This window comes from Blastocystis hominis (assembly GCF_000151665.1).
Source record: "Blastocystis hominis, Singapore isolate B (sub-type 7) whole genome shotgun sequence assembly, scaffold_2".
Lineage (NCBI taxonomy): Eukaryota > Bigyra > Opalinata > Blastocystidae > Blastocystis > Blastocystis hominis.
Genome location: NW_013171827.1, coordinates 814,693 through 825,722, shown reverse-complemented (window position 1 = coordinate 825,722; position 11,030 = coordinate 814,693). Strand labels below are relative to the sequence as shown.

The window sequence follows — 11,030 nt, the reverse complement described above, 5'->3', positions numbered from 1 at the left end:
GTACTACGAGCATGAAGTGGACAAGAGCAAGTTCCCTTCATTGGACTCGTTCCTCAATTTCAACAAGAAGTTGCCTGGTCCCATATTCAAGGACGAACACAACGGACATCGCATCACATCACAGAATTCGTGGGTCTCAGACCCAAGATATATTGTCTGGTTGATGAGAAGCATGTGAAACATAATGCAGCAAAGGGAGTTCATCGGAACGTGGTAATCGATGATGAGAGAATGAATGTAAAGAATATCGAATTGTACAAGCGTGACCTTGAGGCAAAGAGTAAGAAGGATGTATTAATTGAGGACTTCTTCAAACCTATCAACATTCAGGGCTTCGATATCAGCACGAAGGAGCAGACCAAGACATTCATGACTTGCACAGACAACAAGAGATGGATCTTGGACGACAACGTGCACACACTGGCGTTCGGACATTACCGATTGAAGGATATGTAAAGACGAGTTGTTTTTTTATTTAGGGCAGCAGGGCAGAAAATGGCAGCTATTGGTTTCCGCGCGTTTTGCACCATGGACATCAAGGCAACCGGGTAGACAATAACCGAAAAAGGCGGCCAAAGGTCTCCACGCGTTATCCGTCATTTCTCTACTACTTTAATCACATTGCATTTCACATTGTTTTGTTGATCAAATAGAAAGCAAGGTTTTCATTCATAGGATTCATGCATTCCATCCATTATCATATTATTCAATCGATTGTTTTGTTTAATGATACTATGATTCCTATTCACCATTTCAATCTATGAACCACATTCCTTTCTCTGTAATATCATTCTTTGTACTCAATATGGATGATCATTGTGACAGAAGAGAATCGAAGTATCAACAGAGAATCAATACAATAATCCACTTGTCAAATAGAAATGATGGATTTTGCATTCTACATACTACTGCCATACTCTCTATTACGAATCAAACCATTCCAACAGTATTTACTATTGTGAATTCGATTGTTGCAAAACAATATTAACTACCACATAATTGATATATTTTGAAGAACATATATCCATTATAGACTTAATAGAACAGCCATTCTGACAGGAGAGAGTAAAGGTGATCAAAATGCGTAATAATTTACAATCAAAGCTATAAGTAACTAAATATAACACAAGAATAAATGAATAGATAGAAATGCACCGAAATAAAGAAAAATAGAAATGGGTGGAGAAAATGAGATTTTATCTTATGTATTCTAGTTTGTAACATACCAGCATATCAAGGCCATACACAATAATCCATGACGTGTGTTCTATCGAGAAATAATGAAACAGATCTTATTTCCAAAAATACCGTTTTACCATATTTCTTTTCATTTCCATGCAAAACATTGCTGATTTTGTCAATTCTGTTACTAGTAACTATCATATTGATAGTTCTACCATCCAACATGTGCAGGGATGCTTGAGTACAGAATGGAAACCATATGGCTGGATTTTACTCATATTGAGTAATAGAGAATGTGTAGTATTACAATTCAATAATGGAATATTCATGAATCAAGGATTTGTGTTGAGTGAGCAGAAAGTGTTGAAAGTGTTTGGAAATCATCAAATTGGTGCTATTTCCTATAATGATGAACAGTCCATAGAAGTAGAAGAAAAAGGAATAGTGGATTTGGATCATGGAAGTCGATTTGAAGGATTGATATTGACAGAAAACAAGTTTGGAATTCCATTTGGATATGGTGAAATGTATGATGATGATGGAATATTGGTGTACAAGGGTATAATGATCAATTGGAAACGATTTGGCTATGGAACGAGTTATCATAATAATGGATGTATTGAATATGAAGGACATTGGTGTGATGATAATCGATTTGGAATTGGAAAAGTGTATGATCGATATGGTAAATTAGTGAATGAATGTGAATGGTATAATGGAATTGAATGTGATATTGATGAAAAATATGAAGGAGATGGAAGCAAACCACTGAATATCGGAATGAAACATTTGAAACTGATTGACAAATGTGTATTGGTAGATTGGGATGTTTCATTGTTGTATAATTTGGAATCAATCGAAATCGGCAATGAATGTTTTGGATCAGTGCAAACATTCCAAATCGATGGATTGAATCGATTGAAAACCATCAAAATCGGAAGCAATTCATTCAATCAGAAAAAGAATTTGTGGGGAAGAGATGAATCGAAATCATTCCACATATTGAATTGTGAATCATTGGAATCCATTCAAATTGGTGAATATAGTTTCAGTGATTTTGGAGGCGAATTTGAATTGAAGAATCTACCACAATTACAATCCATTCAAATTGGTACAATTGGAAGTTATTCAAGCAATTTCTTGTATAGTTCGTTTGTGATTCGAGGTATTGATATGATATTGAATATTTCAATAATGCATAGATCTTCCAAATCTACAATCCATAGAATTAGGTGATGATGCATTCCGTGAATCCTTAACAACAATAATCGAGAGTATTGAATGAATTCGAATGAAATGATTGATGTAGATCTTCCATCATTACAATCCATTCAACTCGGTTGGAATGCACTTGAAGGAAGATGGAAGAATGATTCATGTTCCTTAATAATACGAAGTACAAATGAGTTGATTTGAAATGATTTGTTTTGTAGATCTTCCAATTCTAATGTCTATCAATTCTGTTCATTGTAGTTTCGTTTGGCCTCGTTGGGTGACTTTGGAAAGTAGTTCTAACTGATAAATATTGATAGTATTTAGATATTCCAATTATTCAAATTGTCAACCTACCTTATGGTAATATATATAAAGATTTTCGTAATAATGGATTTGTAGAATTAATTCCGTTTATGTATGTTCGATCGAAATCAATTTCGAGTTATTCTTGAGTGTATTTATAAGTCATAGATGTTTCTCCTATTCTCATTGATATTGTTAAAATCAATTATGGATCGAACTCCTATTCTGATGATTCTGATTCTGAGTTTTATTCTGATTCTGAATCTTTATATGTTCTCTATCAGATTCTGATAATGATGATGAGTAATTCCAGCATTCAATCCACATTCTATATACGTTTCATTCCATTTAATGACCATTACATATTCATTGCTTATATTGTGTTATTTTTTGTTTTAAACATCGTATCATAATTCTCTGGTCATTGATTAGGATCCGATCATCGATTGACTCTTCTTATCATCATAACCTAGGTTAATTCAGCTTGAATGTTTCAATCCTTTATGCAATCGATGTTTTAAATGTAAGTAAAGAACTAAGAGAAATGGAAAAGTTAAAGTGAGATAATCATATATGATGCAATAATCAATATAGAAATATGTAATTCTTGGCAAATCACTAGATTCTAAAGGATTGAATTGATTCGATCAAGTGCATGAACTGGATTGTTTAAAATTATCTCAAAATTGTTTTTACTAGGTTTTGGAGATTGGCAGTGACTGTGAATAAGCAAGTTTTCAATTATAATATATATATATATATATGGGTTAAAATACATTACTTTACTACATTCTTTCTATATGGGATAATATAAACAATGAAACTCGTAATGAATGAGATATGAAACAAATGGTACATTGCTAATTAGATATCTTTTTAGCACTACGATTGATAAATAATAATTAGTGAAATGATTGAATGAGTGTTTGCAATACTCATCACAACTAAATTGTATATTGGTAATTTATTTCAATTGCTTTTGCTTTTGTTTATATCAATTATCCACAGCAGTTCTATTTTAAGATATTCTTATCAAGAAAAATTGTACTGTTGTTGTATTTACAGTAAAATAGCTTGATATTCGATGCGACAAATTGAACTAGTTAGTAATACACAATAGGGTATTAGTATAGTAAAATAGCATTGATTTTGTGAGATCCAGTTCTTTTTTGTATGAATTATAAATGAGTTTGTGAACAGTAACAAAAGAATAAACATTACAAAATAGTGTTATCGATAAATCCTTTACGAAAAAGACTTAAATAAGTTAAGCGCTGATGATGATGAATAGATATGATAAGGATTTACTACAAATATACTTTATGAATATAATAATGATATTCTTTTTTTCAATTTATGATTACCCTATTTCCCATATTAAGGACGTTATTCTGAATGAATTTTATTGTGAAAAAGAATAGGAGATAAACATATATATAAATGGAATCATGTAATAGCTACGTACAGTTCATTCTGTAAAAATGACATTTATATGTAAATATGTACAATGCTATATACATTTATTGCTGGTAAATAGAACTCATTATAAAACAGCGGAATTAATAAATTAACGTGAGTGATTCATCTATGCTTGGTCTTTTCAGTGTTATCTGTAACTATTGAATGTTATTTCAATTTACTATTATATTTGTAAAACGCTATTTGATTATAATAATTCAAATACTATACAATCATTTGAAAACTGAAAACAGAGTACGGATGAAGCTCATTGTCATAACATTATAATATAATTCACAATGTCAACAAAAGAGCTCTGTGCAGTTTTAGAATATGTGCATTTCGGTTAAATATAGTCGAACTCTTGGAGAAATGAAAAACCTACAAAAATAGAATGTATTTTGAAAGATTTGCTGTACAGTGTTGTTGTTTCTAAGCGATTCCTTCTTATCACTAATAATAAATTAAAAAAAGCAGTGATGGAATCAGATATTTAAAAATAAATCAATAACAATCCGCTGGATTAAAACTATTGCTTGTCATGGATTACGCAGTAAATAGCAAAGCAACAATACTGGCATTACGCCATATCAGTTTTAATACACACAATTAATTCCATTCACATAGATACATCTTCTAATACATTCAGCATACACACAAGACAACAGTCTATTATATGAAAAACATTCTTATTGCGATACTATTACAGATTGCTTTATACTCATATTTCCAACAAGCTCAGTAAGGTTTGTTAGGTCATAGGAATGCAATTAGTTTATTTTTCAAATTCATTTTATGTATCTAATCCAAAAATATGTTTGCTACCCATTATTCAACAATACTTTACGCAATGGAAGCATTATTTGTGAAATATCCCTGTTTCTTCTCCATATTATCTGCTGATTTAGATTTTTCCTAATCTGTTGAACGTGTATCAATTGATAGCAAACAGACCCTATTTTTATTAAAAATATTCACTTTCTCGCTGTAGATGCACGAGTACCACTTTCAAAACCAAAAGGTCTACAGCACAGGCAGCATTCGTCAACCTTTCACCTTTTCACACTCTACAATCATGTTCCTTTATCGTCCTATCCATTCTCTCTTTTCTTCCCAGTATTGAGTGTTTGCAAACACTTTCCTATTCTTTTTGTGTTTTCTCCCAGGTAATATGCTGGAATCCTTCTTATAGTATTACCACTATTACTACTACTACTGCGATAAACTCTATCATACACCCCAAATCGCATAATCTATTTCTCTCTAAAATCTTTGGTTCTTTCTGAATTCCAGAAATACCGCCGATTTATGCCGTTCTCCTTACCATCAAATCATTATTACTCCTTCTTTTAGCGATGTCTTCGAATTCTGTGTATTTTGATCCACTCCTATTGTTGTTATCGATAGTACTCCTGAGTTTGCTGAGTTCATCAATGCTCTTCGGTCTCCTGATAATGCAGTCCGTGATAATGTACAACCTATCGGAGTTCATTCCACCTAGGCTGAGGCACATCTTGACAAGTTGCTGAATGAGGACGTTCTGAATGTTTTACGCATTCTTTTTTGTCTCACGTACAGGTGATTGACCAGTTCTTTAATATTATTTCCTCCACCACGGATTCCTCGGTGAAATCGTTCGTTGTTGTCATTCTTCGCAAGGTAGTTACACAGAAAGCTTGGAGCCAGCTCGATGACCAGAAGAAAGGCCAAAGTATTGCTTCCTCTGTTATTCTCCCTAGTTTTATCCTTCCTACCCCAGTTGTTCCAAGTGGAGAACGATGGTCGCGTTCGCCACAATCTCTGTGACCTAATTTCCCAAGTGAGCAGTCTGGAGCCCGAGTGGCCGGCATTGTTCCCCTTCGTTCTCTCTGCCTGCTCCCAGGAATCCGAAGTCCGCGTGGAAGGCCTGTACCTCCTCGGCGAGCTGAGCGAAAGCAACGAATCCGTACCTTCGAAGTTTCGCCTCAAGCAAAGCTCGTCGCTGAGCACATCACGGAGATCGTCTCCATTCTGAGCGGCTCGCTGCAGAGTTCGAATCTCGCCTTCCAAGTCGCTGCGGCCCGCGTATGTCCTTGCTGATCCGTGCTGACCAACAGACGACGATGAAGATCATGACCGAAATGGAGGTCGAGAACGTGGTTTCCACGTTCGTCAGCGCTCTCCCCGCGGTGATCAACACGGTGCAGCTGGTGCTGAACGCGCAGGATGAAGATTCGCTGCAGTCGCTGCTGGAGGACCTGGTGAATTGTGCGAGGTGGGAGCAGCGCGGTCCGTGTGACGCCTAGCGTGATCTGCGACTTTGCTCGGCAGCTGGTGGGTCCGATCGTGGAGATGTGTCTGGCGATCGGTAGACTCGCTGTGGCCGCGTAACGAATAGCCGGGAACGAGTCGTTCTTCACGGGAACGCGGTCGCTGGCGGCGAACATCGTGTCGTCGATCGCGGAGGAGAACGGCGGATTCTTCCGGAAGAACGCAGGCGCGATCACGAAGTACCTGGAGATCGCCGTGCAGATGATCAGCGACATCAGCGACGACGCGTCCTGGGAGCAGGGCGTGTTCGGCGACGAGGACGAGCTCTCGGAGGACAACAGCAGTCCCCATGTGGCCGGAATTATGGTAGGAGTCGAGAGGAAATGCGAGGTAGATGGTGGCCAACCTCGCGGACGCGCTGCACGCCGCGGCGTACAAGCCCGCCACGCAGCTGATGACGCAGTGCAGCCGGTCGGAGAACTGGAAGATCCGCCGCGCGACGTACGTGCTGATCTGCCACATCGCGGACGGCTGCAAGAAGCAGGTGGAGGCGAATCTGCCGTGGATTACGACGATGATGCTGAACGGACTGAACGACGGTCGGGGTGTTGGGCGAGATTGACGCGTAGCGCATCCGCGCGTTGTGTTCGTGGCGCTGCAGGCGATCGCTTACGTGTCGGTGGCGCTGCCGGTGACGTTCCAGAAGAAGTGCGGCGCGCAGGTGCTGCAGAGCGTGCTGCAGCTGGTGCAGAAGAACCCGTGCCTGCGCGTGCAGGCGATCGCGGCGTCCTGCGTGGGACAGTTCTGCTCGTGCGAGATGATCAGCAAGAAGATCTTCAAGAACGTGCTGGAGCCGCTGACGCAGTGGATGTACAGTCTGTGCTCGGTGAAGTAGCGGTGCGGGGTGGGGCTGACGCGCAGCATGCCGTCGGTGCAGTCGGAGGCGATCTCTGCGATCGGCAATCTGTGCAGAGCGACGAAGGAGGACTTCGCGCCATACTTCCACACCATCATTCAGGGCTTGCTCGGCATTCTGGGCTCGGCGGCGACGACGGAGACGATGAACGTGCACGTGGCGGCGTGCGTGTGCTTGTGTAGGACACAGGGGAGAGCGTGCGAAGTAGCGTCGCTGGTGGCGTCGATGAAGGACGTGGTGAACAAGAGCGAGGCCTGGGAGATCATGCAGTTCCTGATGAACCAGGTGAACAACTACTCGAGCGGAGACGAGCTGATGAACGGTCTGCTGGACTGCATGGCGGAGATCTTCCAGTACTGCGAGACGGAGAACAAGCAGCAGTTCCTCGTGGTGATGATTCCGAAGCTGATCGAGCTGACCAAGACGAACGTGGACTATTCGCTGAAGCAGGTGGTGGCGGGTCCCGAGTACCAGAACGAGAATGGCGTGGAGCGATTGACGATGGACACGAAGAACATGGGCAAGGTGCAGATGTCGATCAACACGACGGCGATCGAGGTGGTGTCCAATGCGGTGCGTTTGATTCACAATCTGATTATTGATGCGGATAGCATGATGCTTCCATTCATATCCTTTAAGTGTTGTTGTGATTGTGTGAGTTCATTGAAGTGAGAGTTGAATTCGGATTGGAATTGGGAAGTGAGTTCATTTGATTCCTGTGTGTTTTCATTGGAGTTTTTAGTTTTTGAATTCATTGAGATTTCCATTCTTTGAATTCATTGGGATTCCCCTTTGTTATATTCATTCGAACTCCCATTCTTTGACTCATTCCAACTCCCATTCTTTGACTCACCCCGTCCTTTTGGTTCCTTCATTCCCCACGTTGGCGATGTGTTCGCCGCCATTTCGCCCCTCGTCGATTTCACGTGGCACGAGGAGGTCCGCAACCTCTGCGCCCGCATTCTCCCCAAGCTCTTCACGCTGCTGGTGAACGGCCTGCGCAACAACCAGACCACGGCGCAGCAGTGCCTGGATCTCTACAACGAGACCGTGAAGATGCTGATCGAGCAGTACACGGCCGAAGACGCCGCGACGGAGCGAAGCTGCATCGCTGAATCGCTCCGCGACATTTTCTGCGTAGCCCCACAGCGACCTCTCGAATCGTAGACGTGCTATGAGAGCGGCGATGAGAGCCATCACATGTTCCAGAACCAGCGCATGCCGATTCCCTCCGACTCGCTGCCCTCTGTGGTGGAAAACCTCCTCGAGTTCCTGAAGGAGTCCGTGGAGATCTTGGAGGCGATGTACAAAGAGGTGGATTTCGAGGACCGCGAGATGGAGGACGCGCGCAACGAGTTCGAAGAAGAGGCCGGCGAGGAGAAGGACTGCGTGGAGAACCTCCTGGACGCGCTGGGCTACATCATCCGCTTCGCGGGCAACTCGATCGCGCCGCTCTACCAGCAATACATCTCTCCCTTCTGCGCCAAGTACATGGCGTCTCCCTTCGAGTACATCCTCTTCGTCGGCGTCTGCAGCATGGACGACCTCATGCTCTACGCGCCCGACGTCGTCGCCCCCGTCGTCAACGACCTCCTCGGCTTCTTCCACCAGCACATGCACTGCGAGGACCCCGCGCTCCGCCAGGCCGTTCTCTTCGGCGTCAAGGTCGCCATCGAGCGCTTCAACGCCGTCGTGGCGCCGCAGGCGCAGGCCATTCTCTCCGCGCTGCTCCGCGTGGCGCAGAGCCAGGAGGCGGAGGACGAGAAGTACGCGAGCGCGACGGACAACGCGCTGTCGGCGATCTTCTCGCTGCTGCTCGGCTGTCCCGGCAATCTCGGACCTTCCCAGGCCGATCAGGCGCTGCAGCTGTTTGTGAGCCACTTGCCGCTGATGGAGGACGTGGCGGAGGCGCAGGACGTGCACGAGCGCGTGGTGATGGAGCTGGAGAAGCCGAACCACGGACTGTTCAACAATAAAAACGTGATGGATGCGGTGATGCAGGCATTGCCGATGATGCTGCTGCCGACGTATGATGACGGAGATAATGAGTATGAAATCACGTATGACGAGACGAAGATGGAGATTATGAAGATTCTGAAGAGTTTGGACAGACGACAGCTGAATGGATTGCTGAACGGACTGGAGCCCGACATGCGGATGGCTGTGAACAGCATTTTGAGTAACTAAGCTGTGGAGTGTGTTGTTGCATTGTTTGTTGGAGAGAGAGGAAGAGATGGTGGAGGGTTGATTGTGGTGGAGAGAAGTAGAGTTGTGGGCAGGTTCATCGGAATATATATATATATATATATATTTTTTTTTTTTTGCTGGAATGATGAAGCTTGGAAGTAATCTGCTTAATCATTACTGCGCAAGGAAAATCGATGGCTTGTTGTGAAAATATTGTAAACAAACAAGTAAAAAATAGAAATAGGTGACACAAATAGAGTTACAGTTTACTTAGAATTGGAGAGAATAGTTTATGCAATAATTTCAAAGGCCAAAACTGTGTATATATAAACGAAGCCTTGAAATCGAGGAGCATCATCTCCAGTATAAAGATAAGACTAATAAAAACGTAAAATGACACCCTATTGTTCTGGGCCACGCATTGACTACATATTATACCTCCGTTATGACAGCTACCCCATATATACACAATGATGGTCCATATTTCGAAAGCACACTCCACATCGAGAGCAATGAGCTGCTTTTGGAGGACGAAATAGCTTGCAAACGGTGCAATAACTATAAGAGAGCTTTTCGAGCTGATCCGCATTCTCGATAGCATTGTCTTCGTTGGGTGTTATCACTCCTGCATCGCAAATCCCAGTGTAAAGGTAGCTTGCCACAGTAATGAAAGCGAGTGAATAAAAGACTCCTTGATAAAGCAGAGATTTGGAAGAAAGTTCGCTGTACTTTGTAGAAATCATGATCATCACAACGCAAAATAACCAGAAAGCGAGGAATACATATCTAGGATCAACGAAAATGACAATAGGACACACCTATCTGGACCCAGAGAAAGAGTGAAGCGATGGCTTCCATATCCTCCATATAGTATGAAAAAATTGCCTTGCTGATAAAAGCAACTACGCCTGACGAACAACACCCGTTCTATACATTTTGTTCTTTGAGCGAGATAGACTCATTCAGAATAACGAGGGGTGAAACTCTTTAGTGTGTTTAATTCACCAGTTAAAAATAAATACTGATCATGGGATCCCACATTGTTGATTCTATTTTGTTTCTTTCATTTTGTTACATATTTCATGCTCCGAAAGACAACGTCCGGGCTACATCAGTTAGCTCGACGTTTTTCTGTTGTGTTCAATATAAATCGGTTCTTTAATAGAGCGCGTTACGGGTTTCCTGTAGTTTTGGCTGTTGGATATCTTATTCTTTATAGAATGACTATATAATAAGACACAGAGTACCAAACACTATACTTTTTGGTATGGATCAATATCCGGTACAAAGTGCCGCTGGTAATTCTAGTTTATTTTCTTTATTGTAGAATTATACGATGGGTTTAAAAAAGATGTGGAAACACTAGGTTCCAAGCTAACCGGCAGATCTATTCTGAATAATATGCGCAGAGTTTTTGGCTACTCGAACGATTTGTGTTTAACATACCAGAAAATGGGTGTAAGTGCTTTTCCTCATTTTTCGATGCCAGAACGCCTTTCTGAACTATGACTTCTACAAC

At 41.7% G+C, this 11,030-nt stretch overlaps 2 protein-coding genes; both read left to right on the top strand.

Moving 5' to 3' along the window:
* Positions 1-5,513: 5,513 nt before the first annotated feature.
* On the top strand, positions 5,514-7,303 carry GSBLH_T00007078001 (uncharacterized protein; the record flags this gene model as incomplete). The annotated part of the gene is given in 10 exon segments (XM_013041169.1): positions 5,514-5,530; positions 5,566-5,629; positions 5,737-5,817; positions 5,822-6,103; positions 6,133-6,222; positions 6,255-6,430; positions 6,444-6,505; positions 6,536-6,774; positions 6,803-7,013; positions 7,038-7,303. Coding segments are annotated over 10 exon segments (1,488 nt in total).
* Positions 7,304-7,769: 466 nt separating this feature from the next.
* On the top strand, positions 7,770-9,529 carry GSBLH_T00002681001 (uncharacterized protein). XM_013041168.1 has 2 exons: positions 7,770-8,461; positions 8,492-9,529. Exons 1-2 carry the CDS (start codon positions 8,381-8,383, stop codon positions 9,509-9,511), a joined length of 1,101 nt encoding a protein of 366 aa, XP_012896622.1. The 5' UTR covers positions 7,770-8,380; the 3' UTR covers positions 9,512-9,529.
* The last annotated feature ends 1,501 nt before the right edge of the window (positions 9,530-11,030 follow it).

Bases quoted from the DNA above. Each gene is read 5' to 3' on its own strand.
- GSBLH_T00002681001 (XM_013041168.1), top strand. From the start codon at position 8,381: ATGCTGATCGAGCAGTACACGGCCGAAGACGCCGCGACGGAGCGAAGC. The intron at 8,462-8,491 runs GTAGCCCCACAG...CTCGAATCGTAG, and splicing joins CGCTCCGCGACATTTTCTGC to ACGTGCTATGAGAGCGGCGA.